Source organism: Aptenodytes patagonicus, chromosome 16 (assembly GCF_965638725.1).
Source record: "Aptenodytes patagonicus chromosome 16, bAptPat1.pri.cur, whole genome shotgun sequence".
NCBI classification, from domain to species: Eukaryota; Metazoa; Chordata; class Aves; order Sphenisciformes; family Spheniscidae; genus Aptenodytes; species Aptenodytes patagonicus.
Window position 1 is genome coordinate 10265147 of NC_134964.1, and position 20038 is coordinate 10285184.

The 20038-nt window shown below is 36.1% G+C and overlaps 1 protein-coding gene across 1 annotated transcript in view; it reads left to right on the plus strand.

Annotated features, from left to right (window-relative positions):
• TBCD (tubulin folding cofactor D) overlaps positions 1-20038 on the plus strand; it is a 134531-nt gene that overhangs the window by 6647 nt on the left and 107846 nt on the right. Inside the window, exons 6-13 of the mRNA XM_076353800.1 lie at positions 224-370; positions 1212-1267; positions 5144-5276; positions 13452-13497; positions 16283-16415; positions 17574-17716; positions 18524-18584; positions 19091-19165. Coding sequence (XP_076209915.1) covers positions 224-370; positions 1212-1267; positions 5144-5276; positions 13452-13497; positions 16283-16415; positions 17574-17716; positions 18524-18584; positions 19091-19165 — 794 coding nt within the window. The remainder of the gene's footprint in view (positions 1-223; positions 371-1211; positions 1268-5143; positions 5277-13451; positions 13498-16282; positions 16416-17573; positions 17717-18523; positions 18585-19090; positions 19166-20038) is intronic.

Below are 20038 nucleotides of genomic sequence, written 5' to 3' on the forward strand. Positions count from 1 at the left end.
GATTCAGAGGGGAGGGTCCATTAGTTTTGTTACAGTTTTCCTGTTTGGAATCTCTTGTAGTTCTGTCTCCTTTGGTGTTTCAGAGCATTCAGGTTCAGAGTTTTTTCTTCATCATCTTACTTTGACAGTTCCTTGGAGCCGGTGGATAGTTTGGCTCCAGGCACTTTGTTGGAATATGTTCCAGAAAATGGAGTGCATATTTTGTTTTACCATTCTTTTCCAGACTTGGGAAACTCGTTATATGCTTTTATTATGGCTCTCCATGATATGCTTGATTCCTTTTGATCTGGCCCGTTTTGATGGAAATATTATTTCTGAGGAAGGGCATGCTCGTATGCCAACAATGGATCGCATACTTAAAATAGCAAAAGTAAGTATAATACATCTTGTGATACTTTCAAACCTGTGATATTTTTCTTAGGATTCATCTTTCAATATGTAATAAATTACTGTCTTTTCAGAATATTATTTAAGCCCATATTTTCTGTGTCTAATTGGTAAAGAATTTCTCCATAGTTTTGGAATCTTCAGTATGTTCTTTGCTGCTTTAGTGTCAGATGAGACTGTTACTTGTTTTCCCTGAAGTAATAAACTGTCTTATTTTATGACTATCTGATATGAATGCATACCTTTGATTATGTTAACAGCTTTTAGTGTTTGAAAATACTAGCTAGCTTTTTCTGAAAGCCAAGTTTGATGATTTATATAGGAAATAAGCGTTTGATCAGGATGAGTAACATTGGAAGCTATGGCTGCATGAAGAATTTTCAACAAAGATAATAAAGTTTCACTAGGCGTAAACCGAAGTGGCTAACTTGTCATCCCTTTAAGATAAAAACAAACAACAACCCCCTCCCCACAAATACCTGAACAGCTTATGCTTTAGACACTTGCAGCACTTAAGTGGTTTATCACTTGTAGGCATGTAGGAGCACAAATATGACTAAGTTAAGGTTTCAGTAAAGGTAAACTTGCTTTGAAAGACACTAGAAGGGAACTTTGTTGTCCGAGATAGTTTGTTAAATGGGAAATTTAATTTTTTACGATCTTAAGTTCAGTTTGTAATCATAATAATTACATAATATATGTAATCATAATAATATTTGTAATGATAAGTATTAAGTAGTATATTCACGTACAAAGTTGTTACGTAGTTGTTATTAAATCTACATGTATTAATTCTTTTACAGTTAGTTTTCTTTTACCTTTAGTGTTACTTGGTTGTCAGTGACAAGGCTCGAGATGCAGCTGCTGTACTGGTTTCAAAGTAAGTCTCTTTTGTGCTTCTTGGCAGAAGGGAAAAAAGCTAGCTCCCATTTCCCCTGCTATTTTTTAGTCTGACATGCTGCTGATGATAGCGTTGGGAGGACTGGAAGTTGCCAGCTGTATGTGGGATGTTAAACTTGCTTGAGTCAGATCCTATAGTGTGTTTTTTATCGGAACTGCTGTGTTTTCTTCTGCTTACTAGAGGAACAGGTATGTGTCACAGGTGATACTGCTAACAGGATACTGTTCAAATTGCCTTCTAGGGACTGGTTTGTGCTACAAGGTTTCACAAAGATACAGTTACTCTGCGTTGCTGCTGGTTTTTGCAGTGTATTGCATGGTAAATAGAGAATTGGTATCTAATACTACTGGCTTGATGTTTCCTAGAAGTACTTAAGTGATGTAAAAGGAAATAGTAATGCTAGAATTTTTTTTCTTAATATCCTGCTTGTCACTTTCTTCATTCTCTCATCTAGAAAACAATACTTCTGTTTTCTTAGGTTTACTGTTGTCAAATAATTCATCAAATGAAACAGGTGTAGGATAATGGAACTTTCTAAATCCCGTTGTTTTACATGGTTAGTGTTCAGACGTGGAACAATTTGTGCCAGAGATGCAGTTGTTCTGACATTTTTTGCATGCTTCAGTAATACTGATGCTAGGGTTGTTTATAAATTTGAAATAATGAACTTCTGTATCTTTTCTTTCCTCTCCTAGTGCATTGGTGGAGATTAGTTTCATTTGTGATGCATATGAAAATAAATTACAAAGACCATAAACTGTGCTAGTACACACGTATCTTTTTTCCAGTATATATCACAGTACATATTCCAATATATTCTAGCGGAAGAGGACTTTAGTCAGCTCAGTTTGTCGTTTGGTTTTTCTTTTCTTTTTTCTTTGTTTTCAAAGCAAATCTTTACACTAGCATATACTCTATCTACACTAGGGGGCTCTGCCAACATAGTTTTGCCAGTGTAGCTACAGGAGCAGAGGCTCTGTAGGGTGAACAAGGCGAAATGATGATAGTGGATGTGGGTAGCTAGGCTGAACAATAAAATCTGTGTTAACATTTTGCTCTGGATTAAGAGGCACAAAATTTGTGGGATTAATTGTATCAAAATAGTTGTTAAATATAACATTCAGTAGAGCAGATCCTAACTGTCTTTTTGGGAAATAACAGTCCACGTACTTATTTTAAATTTATTCTGAACTTCAGTCGTGGGACTCCATGGTTTAGAAATTTGTATTTAGTGAGTATAATGCTACAGTTCTGAATCTGATGACAAAACAAACAATTTTTTGTTTTAGAACTGACAGTGTCATGTGGAAAATTCATGAAGGAGTTGAGACTAGAATCATAGTTCTCTGGTGACTAGTCCTGTACTTTTCTGATTTACTCTGAAATATTTCAGAGCAAAATTTAAGTGAATGCATGAATCATTTGAATAGTCTTTAATAAATAATCTTGTCTGTTACATACTTATTTCCATGTGACAGAATGTAGGTTTGTCTCCGTATCCTAATTAGTTTTTGCAGTCGTTTTGGAAGTGATAACTGGAAGTTGCTTTTCTAGGATTTTTATCTATCTTCATTGGTAATCCGTCTTGTCACAAGTTGACAGAAGCAAAGGATTTGAGGTGAAAGTGTGACATAGAGTGAATTATTCTTGAGCATTCATATGTGCCTGAATGTGCCCTTTATCTTCTTCACTTCCTAAAAACCCAGGGAAAAAACCCAAATCAACCAAATGTGGTAGACTCTTGAAGGTACATCCAGTGTTTGGAAGCCTTCTCAAGTAAGGATGACAGTAATTTAAAAAGATTCTTTCATCACATTATGCAGATTGAATTTGCACTTCATTTGGACTCCAGGGTATTTGTAAAAATAAATTACTAGTGGAAGCATATATATAGTAATGTGATTGATTACAGCATTACATTCAGTAAAACTTTTGTGTTCATGCAGTGCTCAGCCCTGGATTTCAGGGGGATTTCATAAGCGCCTTGCATCCTAATGCAGGGGACTATGCAGGCATGTTTTTAGCAGTTGTCTTATGTCTTCACCTCCATTTTATTGGCTGAATTAATTTTTATTAAAAGCTTATATTCATAACAAATAAGGTCATAGAATACATTAAGCTTGTTCTAGTACCAGCTGCATCAAGGTGTGTAAGACTGTAATGGGAGCGAAATTACTATTTAGTGTACTTATGATTATTTAGTTTATTATGAAAACACCATTTTCAAAATAGCCTAATGATTAAAACACTTCACCAGGAATTAGAAGACCTGGGTCCAAGGCCTTTTGGCCTTGGTGCACTTAAATTCACTGCGTTCACATCCCAAAACAGTTCTTTAATGAGCAGGCATGATTATTCTGAGATGACATCACTGTTTCATCTTATTGAAGTTAGACTGTTAGGTAGGCAGAAATACAAAAGTCCTAGGACGGACAGAGAGATAAGATACAGGAGTGTAACTCTGTAACACGCTGACACACTGAGTAGGAAACTCCTTGGAGAGGGGAAGTCTGGGTTCTGGTTCCTGCTCTAACGAGCCTATGAGTTTCAAAAGAAGTTTAGAAACAACAGGATCCAAGACGTCCTGTTTTCCAAAGTAATTTGCTTTTCATAGGGCCAGGGAGCTGGAGTTTGTTTTATGAATTCTCTTTTCTGTCTGCTCAGTGACCTGGTTGCAGTAGGAGGAGATGAGGCTTATCCCTATCTTGCTTCTAGTCTGGAGGTTAGGGCACTCCTTTGAGAAATTAAGATTTGAACTCCTTTGGGCTGAGAGAGGGTCTAGGAACCAGTTCATCTACTTTACAGGTTACTTCTGCTACTTGCACTGTTGTGCAAAGCAAGGCTTTGTCCTTGCTTCTCTCTTGTAAAACAAACCACCCCCCCTCAACTAACCCCTTCCCCAAATCCTCATTTCTCTGTTGCTGAACACAATAGATACTGCCTTTGAAGACAATTCAAGTGATCACGTGTCTGCTCACTGTTTCCTGTGTTCTCTGTATTTAATATTCCTTGTTAGTTAGCTCTTGGTGCAGTTCCCCATTTAATTTGTAGGCGTATAAAGTAACTAGATACAGGCTCTGCATGCATCCTTTTTTAAGTATTATGTACCTTGTTTCCTTTGATTGCATTGAGAACAAAGTTTCTTAATGTAGTCTGAATCGCTGCTGGAACAGGACCTTAATTTTTCGGCACTAATAATACTAAATTAGATAACTGAAGCAGATGCCTTAAGCGTAGCTGGGCTGGCACTGATGATGACTGAGTATAGGTTTAGGGAAGTAGTTTAACCATGATGAACCTCTTTCACCCTCTGTAAGATAGGTAAAAATGCATCTCTTGACCCATCCAGTGTGTTAAATAACAGGTGTTTGACCTTTTCAAATATCCAAAAACCCAAATACAGCACTGATGGTTACTCTTTATGGACCTAGCTGATAACAGTGCAGTATGGACCAATTGTTGATTTGCACCAATTTTCAGATTTGCAGAATAGCTCTTCTTGGTGAGAATGGAGAATCCTCATATTTGTTTCAGCTTTTCGCTCATTCTAATGGAAATAATTTCTATGTGGGGCCTTTGGAAAGTTTGTTGCTTTACAATTAAGATGAGAAATCTCTAGAATCCAAGTCTATAGGTTGGTTTGAAGTGAAAGTGAAATTCTGGGTCAGAGCCTTGCTCAGAAACAGAAGGGCTAACATAAGATGGTTTGGAGTGTTCCCACCCTCAGTGATTTAGGAAAATATCCATTGGAGAATTGCTTTTAGGAACTGCAGCCAGTTTGAATAGCAGGAAGAATTATTTTTCATTGAGAGTCATAAAATGAGTAACTGCAGTGTTTTGGTTTTTCTGTGACAGATTTATTGTCCGCCCTGATGTCAGACAAAAAAGGATGGCAGACTTCCTGGACTGGACACTTTCAATGTTATCTAAATCCTCCTTCCAGACCATGGAGGGGACTGTTGTTATGAACGGCATGCTCCAGGCCCTGGTAAATACTGTTTTTCCTTTAAAATATAGGTTGTATTTATGATTATATGATACTGCTATGGTAGACATTTAATAGCAAATGCACAGAGAGATTCCTGTTTATTAAAAAAGGATAAGATAATATGTAGCTAGAATTTCCTCCACAACAGTTTTGAAGATGTAACTTCCCATGTATGTATAGTTTCTTTAAGTATTCTTGTCATCATCTAATGAAAGTGAAGTTACCAGTATAGATACTGATAAATAACTCTCAAAAATATTTTTAAATACCTGATTGTATATTAGTAGTCATTTCATAATTCAGTTTGGGTTGTTTGGTTTGTTTTTGTGTTGTGGTTTTTTTTTTTTTTTCCTTTGCTTTGAACAAAACCTTTGAAATAAATTAAATAATTCGAACTATACAAAATGAAGAGGTTGGGCTTCTGATATAGTAGTGGTCCCTCCTAGACTTTTCAGAACTAGTAACCAAAATGCAAGTGATTCTTGAAAGCTGTATCCATTCTTCTTCAACTAAAATACTGTTCTCAATAGTTTTAATAAGACATCCTAAACTTGTTAGACAGTGTCTTTGAGTAGTCTGAAAAAATGCACTATTTCCTGTGGTTTTGCATGCTAATCTGAACAAGTTTTTTGTTTAATGCTCCTTACCTTGTGAAGTAACAATAGTTTATGACTCAAAGAGTGAAATTCTTACTTTGGGTTTTAAAATTTATGTACTATGGATGGGAAAAAATCTCTAATACCTGAACCACTTCTATATGATAGCACTCCTCTTGTACATTCGAAGAATATCTTTTTATAAAAGCTTTCTTGTAGTTTTACACCCTTAAAAGTGTTGGTGTGCATTTTGAAATACTTGAATAACAGTTCTGGTATCTGTTCCAGTTTTGATGTCCGAATGTATTTGGGTGGAATGGAGGAGTTTGTGTGGGTGGAGTTGTTCCTTCATGTTTTTATTGTTGGCCAAAGTTGAGGTAGCACAAGCAAAGTCAGATGACATGCTCTTTAACAGTCTTTGTACAGGTTTAAGGATTTGCTGGTGTTTGTATGAGTTCCTATAATTTGCATAATTTTGCAGCTCTTCTTAAATAATTGCTATGAGGACTTGTATGCAGTATGTTACTAAACATCAAAGCAAAGTTCTGGAACAAGTGTGTGGTGTGTGGTGTTTTTTTTTTTTTTTTTTTTTCTCTAGCAGCTCTTCCAAATCAGAAGATACAAGGAATGATCTATATTTAGAATAACTTAGGACTTGCTGCTTAAGCAGGAGGAAGCATTATTTGTATGCACTGCAGTATGTTTCAAAAGACAGAATGATGTTTCATCATTTTATTGTCAGATCTGGAAAGGGAGACTGACTGACTGCCATTCTGGGTGCGTGATGAGACCTGTAGGATGTATAATACATTAGTGTTTTGTCATAATTCCTTTGAGTTTGGCTTTGGCTCTATCCACCTGTTCATTAGTGCATACTAAGCGAAACAGGTGAATACTTAACAAGCAGAATCGAAACTAGAATGCGATACAATATACCTGGAAGCAGAAGCCTGCCTTCTTGCATTTATATGATTTTTTCCTCCTCTGTGGGACAGGAGAAAGTATTTATCAGGCCAGTTTTATTTGTGTCCTACAGCTCATAATTCCTGTTCCGGTTGGTAGGTATGAGCAGACTGAATTTTTAAAGCCTTTGCTTGCATTCAGTCTTCAATTTTTAATTTCAGTTACTACAATGTAAGCATGAATTATGTCATTAGGGAATAAAGGTTTTCAGAATGATACGTACGCAGGTATGTGTGTACGCAGACGTGCTTAAGTGGAGTAGGAAATATTTATTTCAAGAGTTTAGTATTAAGACTTTTGTAACACACTTGTATCACTAGCATGTTGTTAAACTGAAAGTATCAGCTGAAAATAAAAGCAGTGTTTAAAATAAGTAAACCTTTTTTCTTAAACATACAAGATTCTAAGAGAATCATAATAAGTAATTGCTAAGTGCGTAAAGCAGAACACATCATCATGAGGGACAACTAAAACTTGTGTCAGCAAGCTTCAGAATTCTTTGCCCTTACATTCCTCCAGCAATTTGTTCCTGTAAGAGTCAAACTGTAGTTGCCCGGGCATTTCTCTCTGAACAGGCAAGAGAAAAAAGACCCTTTTTCAGTTTCTGGTCTGTACAGCAAGGCAGGTTTCAGGAATGTAACCCACCAGGGTGGGGATAAAAAGTCTTTCTCTTTCTTCATCAGATCAGTTTAGGGTAGCCCCTAACAGTGTGGATTTTAGTCGGATTATGATATTATGCTGTTTATGATCTGCATTTAGGAAATAGCTTGTAGTGAGATTGGCATGGCAAAACTGTTTTAAAAAGATGTGAAACTCTTGCATTTCAATGAACTGAAACTGCAAGTTAGGTATGCAATGAGTAGTTCGATGTTGCTGCACTTTGATCTGCCTCTTCGTGGCCTTAAGTCTTGGTGATTAGGTATGCTACTGTTTAATCTAGCTCAGCATTATGTGTAGAACAAGTACTACTGTTTCATGATTCTTGTTGAAACACGCAGCCTGCATTACACATTTTAATTCCACTGATGCTTTTTTCTTTTTTTTTCTTTACACCTGTCGTCAGAAATACATCATTTCACAACAGGTGTGCACTAGCAGGAATCTTCGCTTGCAGTATTTCAGAGTCAGTTTTTAAAACTGCCCTCTTTTGTTGAAACTAACGTTGCACTATTGAATTAAATTCACTTTTGTGCTTGGATACTTTGTATATTTGAAGGATTATAAATTAATAAGAAATGGATTGATAAGAAATTGCTACCTTTTTTTTTATAACATTTGTTTACTTGAAGGAAACTTCTAACCTGTTTCAAGAATCTGCATTTTAAATTCTCTTGGTCTGGAGGTTTGCTTTTAAACCTGCCATTATATCAAACAGCTTTTTAGTTATTGCTGCAGGGTGTAGCACTCCCAGTTCTTGCGTGACAGAGATGTCATCATGTTGAGGTAGCCTTGGGCATTGAAACTTATTAAACCTTATTTGTTTTATAAGTGATTCAGTATACAAGTGTGAGTAATAATTAAAAAAAATAAAACGCCCTACACAGTGATCTGATGAAACTCGAGAGTCTTAAGAACAGGGCATTTCCCTGAGCTGTCTCTAATGCAAAAGTTATTTAGCAATAGCTACATGCTTATGTAAATTTTGCTCCAGGGAAGAAAGAACTCTCTAACTCTATTCTTTCAGACCCAGAGGCACAAAAATAGAATATTTCCAAATAGAATGTTTCCCAAGTCTCTATATTTTTGGCATTCTCAAAGAATTAGTGATGCTAGGATTGTCTATTGGCGTTACTTTTTTAAAAAGCTGTTGTTGCTTAGTGGTTTGATGATAAAGATGTACAAAAAGCAGTGCTGATATAAGGAGAAGAAAAAAATATTATGTCTGCAGATACCAAGGGCACTGACCTCTTTCTGGTAATACTGTATCTCCTCTCTTTTTGAACGGCATGGAGTATGCTATTGTGGCCTTGTCTGTACTTCTGGTGAGGAGGAAAAATCTCAGAAGTATTTGTGGTTTGTTCAAGGTTCAGAAGTTCTGTTATCATAAGATGGTTTCGTTTTGCTGTTAGAATATAGTGCTGTCTCAAGCTGCTAATTTTTTTTTCTTCCAAGTATTTCAAATCTGTTTTTGGGCAGTCTTGTTAAGATGGAAAGGAACTATCCTGTTAGCTGTCCATGTGTTAGTCTAAACTTCTCAGGCTTTCAACTGATAAAGAACTAAGATCTTACGAAAAAAGAACTCCTTTTGCCACCCATTTAACTGGGCTCTGTATTGAAGCTTCTCAGTTTAATTACCATGTTGATGATGACATTATCAATACCCTGACAAATACGTGACCTACAGAAGGAGTACTATTTGTGTTGAAGATGTCGTAAGAACAAGGGCTTTAACTAATCTATTTTACCATTAGCTGCACATATAATGCATTAAATATTCTCTACTTTCAAGCGAACTTATTATTCTGACAGCATGTCCTCCCTCACCTTGTTTACCTCCCCACACCTGGCCTGGAGGCAGGGATGGCTGATGGCTTTCCCTGGACCTGGATGTTGTGTGACTACTAGGGGGTGCTCCAGAGTAATGAAAGATATCATTTTCTTCTCTTCCCGTAGAGGCTGAAATTATCCTCCCAATCCTTGACTCGGTTGGTTACAACCAGAGGGTAGATTCAGACTTGTGTCTCCTGCTCGGCAGGAAGATATACTTGCTACCAAACAGTCAGGCCACCCTTAATGGTGATTTGTATAGCTTGGGGAACATGTCCTGGAGATGATCCTGTTTGATATATCTCATGAAGGTTGGGCCTAAATTGGGTTATGCAGACAATTGGAAGGTGTGGTGTGTTTCTTCTGTGATTACTAAGAAACTAGGTTTTGTTTTCCTTGCACCATGCTATTTCTAAAGCAAAACCAGACTTGACAGTCGTCATTGCTTGCACACCACTGATTTTCTCTAATTTGTAGGTGGCTTAATTATTTATAAGAGAGGGAGTCACATACTTTTCAACAGTTCAACAGGTTGGGTAAGTTGGTGTGTGCTGTATGTCCCCATTAAAGTGAAGAAGACCGTGGCGTAACTTTGATTGCCTGGATACTCCAATAGACAGGCTCCTTACTTTCAGTATTGTTAGTTGCTGACACTAAAATATCTATGCAGGTGGCAAACCAAGCTTATTAATTATTTTGTTTGTATCAGATTTTTTCAAATGGTGTGCCTTGGATGTTTGTCTTCCTTCAAGGCAGGAAGTTTAAGCTGGATACTGTAATGCTAATTTGTCCTTTTTTCTATATTCTTTTTTTTTTTAATGTGTTGTGTTCATGCATCATGTACTCTTCAGTATAACCCCTGTAAGCTCTAGGTTTGCAGGATTTTTCTGAGACGGTAACTTTGCCTTACATGCATGACTGTTTGTAGCACATGCCAGAAGAAAATACATACCTTTGTTTGTTTGTTTGTTTGTTTTCCCTCCTCCAAAGGCCAACATCGGTTAATGTGCTGTTTTATTTCCCCTGGAACATAGACCTAGTAAGCTCAAAAGTTTGGGAAACCTGGGCTTGTGAATGCTTTTGCATGCTTTGACTCATAAACAAGTAATGAAAACTTCTTTTCTTCACATTGCTACAGTCAGAAAAAAACCCCAGACACTGGATTTCCTGCTGTGTTGAATATCTGAAGAGTAGTTCTCAACAGTTTGGTTATTTACCTATTCACTTCTATAAAAACTGTTTTTTTGGTAAAAATGGCTGTTAAAACTTTTCTCTGATACAGAGAAATACCTGATATATCACTTGCTGAAACACCAATAATTTGGTAGAAGGTTATATCTGACCTGCAATGTACATTAGTGGGTGCAAACAGAACTTTTTTTCCTTTCAAACATTTGGCATTTTCAGCTGTGTTTATTCCAAAATCAGTAGGTAACATATTCTGTTGAACAAAAACATGTAAATATTAAGTCCCATTTTTTTTGTTTAGTTATTAATTCAAACACAGTAGCTGTGATGTTCTTTGGTTAATTTTTACTTCCCCTAAAAAGTTGTGTCAATAAAATTACATCCCTAATCCATATCTCAATTGATTTACAGCAGTCGCTATGATGATTTTAACATCTGAACGTATATTATAAATTCTTGCAGTATTTTGTTTGAGAATAGATGTTCTGTGTTGAAAATCAGTTATGAAAATAGTTTGTTATTTACGTATGTAGTGAAACTGTTGTAGGGAAACAATGTATGCTGCACTTTTTTGTTCAGACAATAATAGAAATGTGTGAAATGGAATCTGTCAAGGTCAGTGTTCTAAATTGACTCATAGGTGAGTGAGGCTGTTTTCTTTTTTTAAGAAAAGCATTGAAAAAATTCTTGTACAATATTTGAAGAGTTTTCTCATTTCTTGCTTGTTTGTTGGTTAATTTCTTCCCACGTCTTGCTTAGAGGTGATACCTTCTAGTTACGTTTTTCCTGAGGAGTCAGAACTGAATTCAGAGTTGGCCTTGAGGTTGTGAAAACTCATGGAGAAGCCTGTAGAAAGGTGCCAGAATTTGGGAACTATGTAAGACTGAAAATGTGGAGATGTTCTGAGGATTCTATTCCATCTTTGCAGGAGCTCCCAGACAGTATGCTGAGAAGTGTGAGGGTAGACATCCAAATGCATTTGTCCAGGAGCATTCTCAAGGCTATATTGAAAAGCTGTTTCTTTACATTATCACTACTTCAGGAATTATACTGTGTTTTGTTTGAATATGCTTGAATATAATCCCAATAATTTGGAGGCAGCCCGTGTGTGCCTTAAAAACAGCATCTGCTCTTCACCGGGCTTTTATACAGAAAGGAGAAGTAATTGTGAAGGTAAGGTGCTGCAGTATCTCCTAACATCTGCTACAAACTTGCTAACCTTGTGAAGAAACCATCTGACAGGTTTTTAAAGCAGAGCACAGGAACAAAGTAATGAAGAAATGAGCTTTTGCATGTTTCAGCAAAGAGGCAGAAAAATTTTAGAGGTGCTCTAGTTTTTTTAATTATACCAAAGATTTGCAGGTTTTCTGTCATCTTTTCTTTAGGCTTTTTAATACAAGCAGAGTATTGTTGTATGTTAGTGGGAAATTTTTTTTTTTTTTTAATACTGATACGGTATATTGATAAAAGCTATGCTATATTTATACCATTTGTGTTGTAGTTATTTCTATTAGCTGTTCTTCAGGGCCTGAAGTAGTTCTGTAGCATTTCTGCTTTGTAAATGTAGGTTTTAAAGGATGCCTTACAATTGCCTAGTTACACATGAAAACATTAAAAATCTTAAATAATTCGATATATATTCTCAAATTCCCCTATTTAGCTTGTAGTAGAGCTGATCAGAAGTACTAATTTAGGATCCTAAAATGCAATTTAGTAACAAAACAAAATAGAAGGGATACATAGCCTAAAGGTGTTTTTATTGCCTTTGTTGCTCTTAACCACACCTGCAGTACGGGAGGCATGTGTGTATTTGGTATGTGTGAGAAAGTACATATTTTTAAGGTAAGTCTGTTCTTGTTTAACTCCTAGGCGTGTTTATTGAGGAAGATTTTTCTTCTGGTGAATGACAAAGCAAGGAAAAATAAGTGACTGAACACAGTAGTTTTGATGCATACTAAGTGAACTGAGGAAACTTTACATGTGTAACATGTTTTTGTTCGGTGTTAATAGTCCATTTGTCTCACTGTAGTGCTGGGGCTTAATCTTACTGGAATATTTAATTGTATATAAAATTATTTTGGAAGCTCTTCGCTTCAAATCCCTTGGCACAGGAATTAAAGTTTGCCTGTTGGAGGTATATTTGTAGCAGGCTTTACAATCAGAGATTTCTGTAGCTGGTTTTGTTTAGTTTAACATGGAGTTCTCAAAAGCTGTTGGAGAAACAGGGTAAAATACTCAGCAGTTTAGCCTGTACTGTCCCCTGTCTGTCAGAGTGTGGTTGCTACTAATAACTAAGCTCGCTCACATGTGTCCACCTGTCCTGCTTCTTAGCAGTGACCGAAGTGTTGATGTATACTGTGTGCTGTGTTGTCTAAATTATAAGCAAGGCTTGTTCAGTTTGGAGATGTTCATTGTCAGAAGTCCCAAACAGGATACAGAGTTCCCCTAGTTCTTCTGCCTTTATTCATGTTCTACAAATTCTGCTTCACTTTTTAGACGTTCAAAGCAACATGAGCTGTTCGAGATAATAGGTGCTGTCGTTGCACCTGCGTTGAGCTCCTGTGACCAAGCATGGAGCTGGATGGTTCAGAGAGCTGAGCTGGCTGAAAACCAGTGGCTTTTTTTTTTTTTTCTTTCCTTTCTTTTTTTTTTTTTTTCATTCTCTCTTGAGTGTTTTTTGGCCAACTCAGCTCCCTGAGTTGGCTGCCTGTGTGATTGTATGGAGGGGAGGGGAGGGCTGGGCTGCAGTATCCTTGACTTGCATTAACTTACAAAGAAGTAAAACTGCACCCTGAGACCCTTTTCCTTTTATGCTATTTAAATTAGCAAACACTACAGATTATTGCAAGAACATTAAAAAGAATTTTAGAACTACATGCTTGATATACAGTGCCTTAGAATCTCCATATTCTCATGTCTATTTTCCCTATTTTAATTGTAGGCACAGTTATTTAAACATGGCAAAAGAGAAGATTGTTTACCATATGGTAAGTTTGTAATATCCCTATTTTTGTTTTTAAAGCCATTCCAATAAAAAAAGGAAAGAAAGATTAAACTGATAACAAGTGGTGCTGTACGAGTGAAATCAACAGGGTAGTTATAAAGCATGCAAAACGATGGGAAAAAATGAAGAGATGACAAAGTGAGGGAGGAGCAGATGCAACTGGGGAATGTTATGTTGGAATAGCTCATCAAAGAATTTGGCAGGTGGTCACATTGGCCATTGCTATAATACAGGAGCTGAACACAGAACATATAAACTGTCAGATGTGGAAAATATTTTTAAAAATTCATTAGAACATAAACTGGTTTATACAAATTACTGCTGAAAATTTTTCAGAAAATCTTCAAGTTTTAATGTAAGCACAGGATTTTGGAAAACCCAAGTTTAAAGAACCTGCTGTGTACCGGACCCAGCTGGAATCATGTAGTGATATTGTTGAAATGAGAGAAAGTTTTTAGTGAAAAGAGATTATAATGGATGCAATTAGGGATAGACAGGTACCTGAAAGGACGGCACAGAAGTTTCTGAACAGTGTAGCTGCATGTTGGAATTGTATTCATCTCATGGTGAATCCTGGAATATGGTCAGAACTGACTGCAAAATACTAGCTTGTTTTTTATTGATAGCAGTAAAGAGAGGTAGGGAAAGATGATGGCTAATTACAAAACACTACAAAAGACCTTGTTGGTTTTGTGGAGCTTGCCAAAGCACCAGAAATGCGGTTTGTGCTATTCATGGGAATGAAGCAGTGATGTAAACTCACTTTAGAATGCTTTTGATTTCACTTAATGGAATTATTTTGACTTCCGAGAAGAAACTGTAGATCTAGCATTGGAAACAGTTTAGTTCTTCCAGTTACTAAGTCTGAGATGCAGACGCTTCCTTACAAAATGCCTGAGATATGGGTAAAGATGGAGATAAGATAGTGAAGACAAACAGAATGGAATGACAGATGTGCTGTAGAGCTGGTCAGGAGCAAACAGAAAATATTGAGGAATGTCATTGCATAGAAATAGCAGACAGCACTGCGGAAGCTTAGAGTAATAAGACTACCAGAGAAGCAGAATAATAAATAGGCTAGATAAAATATGATGTAACACAAAACTATGTAATTTAAAAGATGCAACTGTACAACACAATAGTCATAATCGCTATGAAAAGCAGATATTTGGCTCACAACATTAACCCTGCTGTAAAATGAAATGTTTTGGCTTATGGCATATATAAAGAATATTAAGTAGTTATGAGTCTGGTAATAAGAGAAAAATCAGGGGCATACCAACGAATAAATTTACCATAGAAAAGATAGAATGCTCACAACTAAGAAGCAAATATTCAGACAGAAACTGTTGGGGAGAAGAAAATGTGAGAGACAAAAAATATCAAAGATTTTTAATTATTACTGGTTATAACAGATCTGAGGATCAAATAGGAAAAGAATAGACATGTCAAAGGAAGACACTGTTTGAAATCTTTTGCAACATAGAACTTGATTTAAAAATAAGCACTAGTCCTAAAGCCATTTGCATGGGTCTGTAGATATTTTAGTGATTCAAGAGTTGGTAGGACTTGAAAGAGGCTTATATTTATATATTTGTAATTTTTTCTCTATCTGTGAATATTGATGTTTCTGCAGTGTCTTCCTTCTAAACCATTAGCCTCTCTAGCTTTTAGAACTGCAAAAAAATCCAGGTTGCTGGAAAGTATCGAAGTAATAGTCATTACTGGCTTTACCTTTTTGTTACTGGCTTTCCCTTTTTATCCGTGTGTATTATTTTATTAATATTTTAGTATGTCAGGATAAATCATAAGCCTTTGTTAAAAACTGAGAAGAATTTTAAGTCATGTTCTACAATTTCTCAGACTTTGAAACAGCTGTTATATCTTTGATCTCTTAATATTTTGAAAACCTTGATACAAGACTGGAGTAAGAGGTTGCAGAGTATTTTGCCAGTATGATTCCATATTTGCAGTGCTTATAGCAAGAATGATAGGTCCTTCAGAGCCCAAGTTGTTAGTCTCTGTTAACTAACTGATCAGCCTTCAAAACAATCATTAATTGTTTCAGGCTGAAAATGCAACAGGACTATTTTATTTGTGACAGGAATGTGTTCCTTGTGAAAATTTTGAATCCTGGAACTTTATACTCATTAATCCAAGATTCTCCTTTCGTCTATGTTTTTTTTACTTTGCTGGACAAATAACTTTGTTACCTTTGATGTGCCCAAATGAAAGGTTTTATTGCTGATTGTTTACACATACACAATATTTCTCATGTCTAAATGTTTATGGACCTTCCTCCTCATAAAAATTTCTGTGCTGGAGGAGTTAAGTTGGTGCTGCCTGAAAATAATAAATGAGAAAAGGGAACACTTTCTTAGTATGCAGAAACTGGCTGCAGAGTAAATGAATTAGATTTTCTGACTCCTGGTTCTGTTAGACTACTGGAAATTCTTAGACCCGAAAGATACTTGAACGTGTTGCTTCCAGTGAGAATTAGAGGCATAAATACTCTCAGAATCTAGATTCATTGTAATTTTCATAGTCAAAAGTAATCCTTAAAGCAATCCTTCCTGTTTGGTAGGTGAAGGATATTACCACTGTTTGACCAGTGTCAAACCTACTAGAAAGTAGGTAATAAGGCATTTGCATTTCAGCAATACCTTTAAAGATCTAAATCTTCTAAAGAACTTTCAAAACTTTACAAAATTTTCTTACTGAGATTTTTTTAAGAACAGTTTTTCTAGCGTGTTTATTTTCTTTTACAGCTGCTACTGTACTTGAGTGTCTTGATAACTGCAAGCTGTCAGAAAGTAATCAGATGGTTCTTCGCAAGCTAGGGATGAAACTTGTTCAACGACTTGGACTGACATTTGTGAAACCGAAGGTAGCAAAATGGAGGTTAGTTTAAAGCTGAAACAGTTAAAAAAAAAAACAAAAGCATTCAAAAAACTTTAAAAATACCTAAATCCATACATTTGACTACTGGCCTTCTGCCCTCCTAACCTCCCCTCCCCTAAAAGAGAAAGAAAGAAATCCCCGTGTTATTTGGGAACGAACACATTCTTCGTTTGCACTATTTGGAATAAGTAGATTTCTTCCACTGTATTTAGTTTCTTGTAGTTTTTTTCAGTGTTGGTATAGTAAACTAGTGCTGTGACAAGCCAAATCTTTTGACTTTCCATGTTGCACATTACACAAGCCTGTCCCTATTTAATGCATAACTTGGTAAAGATGGGAAGACAGCGACCTTTGTTACTGAAGTTGATTTGGTACAATTTTGTGAGAGTGAACATAACTTTTTCCATTACATAGTTCTACCCTGATTCGATAGAAAGTTCACAGGGGAAAAGTGGTTTGCAATCCCACTTTCGTTTTGCATATTAGTCAGGTTTTGGTGTCTGGTTTTAGTTATTGCCAGAGGGCAAACTCTTTTTTAGATTTCTCGCACTGATATTTTAAAATTGCAGGCTCCCTTGGTGACTATTTTTATTGTATTTCTTTTACCAACTTTTGAGAACGTCCTTAGGCATAGAAAATTCTTTTTAGGTGGAGTGTGTACCTTGCCCAATGGCAAAAGTCAGTTTAGCATGTAAAGTATATCTTTTGTAAGAATGTACCTACACCACAGGCTAAATATCTGAGTACAGCTTGGGCAGAAAGTACTGAGCTAGCTTTAACATTTAAAAAACAATTTTTAATAAGTTGATTTTATTAATATTTTTTTTTTTAGGTTTTGGAGAGGTTTTTAGGGCATGGGAATTTTGCCTCTGTTGTCAGCAGTGGAAAGTAGGTTATACTGAAACAGTAAAGGGAGAGGTAATGAAAAGGAACCATTTAAATAGTCTAACTTTTCTCAGCGTGGAAAAGAGACAACTGGGTCAGGAGGAAGGAGAATGGGATACTTTTCCCTTTCCTTTAAAGCAACCACTAAAGAACTGGAGAGCTGTACACCAGGAGGTGTAGTAACTTGACAAGCAGGCTTTATGACAGTATGTACCTATTTCAGTTGGAACTTAAATCAGAAAAATAAATTAACTGTGTCTGTGTCTTGTGCAGATACCAGCGTGGCTGTCGATCTCTGGCTGCCAATCTGCAAGCTCAGGGTTCAGTTGTGCAGAATCAAATGATGACAGTTGCTGCTAATGAAGCTGACGATGAAGAGGAATATGACATTCCAGGAGAGATTGAAAATGTTGTAGGTGTGTTAAAACTGGACAGAAATTATTGTAATGCCTGCAAATTAAACATATATTGGAAAACAACCTGCTTAGGGCTAAGAAAGTCATGTGGGTATCTGTGCTAATGTGAACAATTGGAAAGACTATGAAATTTCAGTCTATGCAACTGATTAAAATATACTATATTTTTGTCAAATTATTTGGATTTCAGCATCTCGAGCAGAAACTCATTACTGTAGCATTTGTTGTGGGGTTGGGGAATAGAGTAATTGAAATATACTTTACCAATTTTATCCAGTAATATGAAAGAGATATCTTGAGCCTCTCACAGATGGAAGGATGAATAAAAATTCATAATGAAAACCAAAAAATTTTGTACATGAAAGCTAAAGAATTATGGTTGAAATCTTTAAGCTGTGGTAGTATCAAAGGCACAGCATTTTTTTATTAGTATGCAGTCATACAGCAGGTCCTCTGCTAGCTTGCTGGTGGATATGCTGTAAATAAATAGACAAAAATTGCATCAGAAGACTTTTGTAACTGAATAATCTAATGAACCACTGAAAAAAGCACCACGACCTCCATTTTGAATCTTCCACAGTACTTAAAATTTCAAACCAAATTTTCTCTTTTAGAAAACGTTGTTGACATCTTTCTTGTTTCTTTGATTTCAAGTCACACTTGTGTGACAAATAGAAGAAATCTAGATACAAATATTTTAATTTGAGGCAGTTATATTAAGAGGAAAATGAATTTTGAACATTTTAAGAAATCTTTCTGTTTGTTAAATGAGAATAATCTGTTTTGTTTAAATAAAATTATCTGCAGAGCAATTGTTGGTTGGACTGAAAGACAAAGACACTATTGTCAGGTGGTCTGCAGCAAAAGGGTAGGTTTCTTATGGTTACTCTAAACTAATAAACTAAAGTAAACAACATAGAAATACAGTCTGATGTAATCCATAATTGATAATTTGTGTGTATTGTCAATATTCAGTTACTTCAAATGGCTTTAGCACAGCTGATGGTATAAAGCCATGTTTGTATCCTTTTCTGATATGAAATCGGGCTGGTCTTCAGGAAAATTTCAGATAGGTTTGGAAATAAACATTCTGGATAAGACTTGATGTGAAGGGTGTAAAGTAGCATTTCTTCAAAATGTTTTTTTCTCTTCCACTTTAAAAACTGTATTTCTGTCTTAAGTTTGCTACAGCGTAGCTTTTGCTTCAAGTTTGAGATTGTTGTTTTAGGCTAATGGTGTTAGGGTAGTGCATTGTCATCTTGAAGTCAGTCATCTTATTGTAAGTTTCCAGTAACTGAATTTTTTATAGGACTTATTCATCAAATGCAGTACTAATGAATCACTGTATGCTTTTTTTTTCTTTTAACTCTGTAGAATTGGTAGAATAACTGGAAGACTTCCAAAAGAATTAGCAGATGACGTGATTGGGTCTCTGTTGGACTGTTTTAGGTAAAAATCTTATTTCACGCTTTACATGCATCTGAAACATGTCTGCTTATGAAACAGGAGGACAACAGTTAGGGATACAGGTCTAAAAATCTGTAAATTTTGTTGCCCTTCTTCTCCCAGATTTCAAAAGCTTCTAAGGCACGGATGTGCTGAGGGTGTTCCATAAAGAAATTTTTCCTAATCCTTCATCTTGACCCCATTCTAAAGTAATGTGGAAGGACTGAAGTCGAACTTTGGAAAAATAAAAATGAAAAAATGCTCATTAACTTGCTGCTTTAAAAATTCCTGGTGTGCTCATGTCTTGAGTGTTGTGTGCACCTCCAGTAGAACTGGAAATGATACTCGAAAGAGTTCTGAGGATCACCAGAGATAAGAAGCAATCTCTATGTGAGGAGAGGCTAAAACATCTAGGAAGAGTGAGGAATAAATGGGGTATAATAGAGGTTTATGAAATCATGAATGCCATGGAAATGATTGCCCTCTAGATTTTATATTATTAGAAGCGAACTAAAGTATCAGGTGGCAGGTTTGGAATGAAGAAAAGGTGGTGGTTATTCACACAGCATATAGTTAAACTGTAAAAACTTCTTGCCGCAGGATGTTGTGGATGCTAAGAACATATGCCTGAACAAAAAACGTTTTTCTTTTCTGCAAACTTGTCCACGATCTGCCAGAGTTTGGAAGTGTTTTGGAGAGTGTTGCAATATGCTTGTTCTTATACTATACCTAAGGCACGTGCTGTTGGCCATGTCAGAGAGAGGCTTTTGGGCTAGCTGAAACTTTGGTTTGATCACATATAGCTGTTGGGATGTTCTTTTGATGCGCTATGTTGTTGGATGTCTTGTTTCTGCATGCATGTAGAGCATGTAAAGG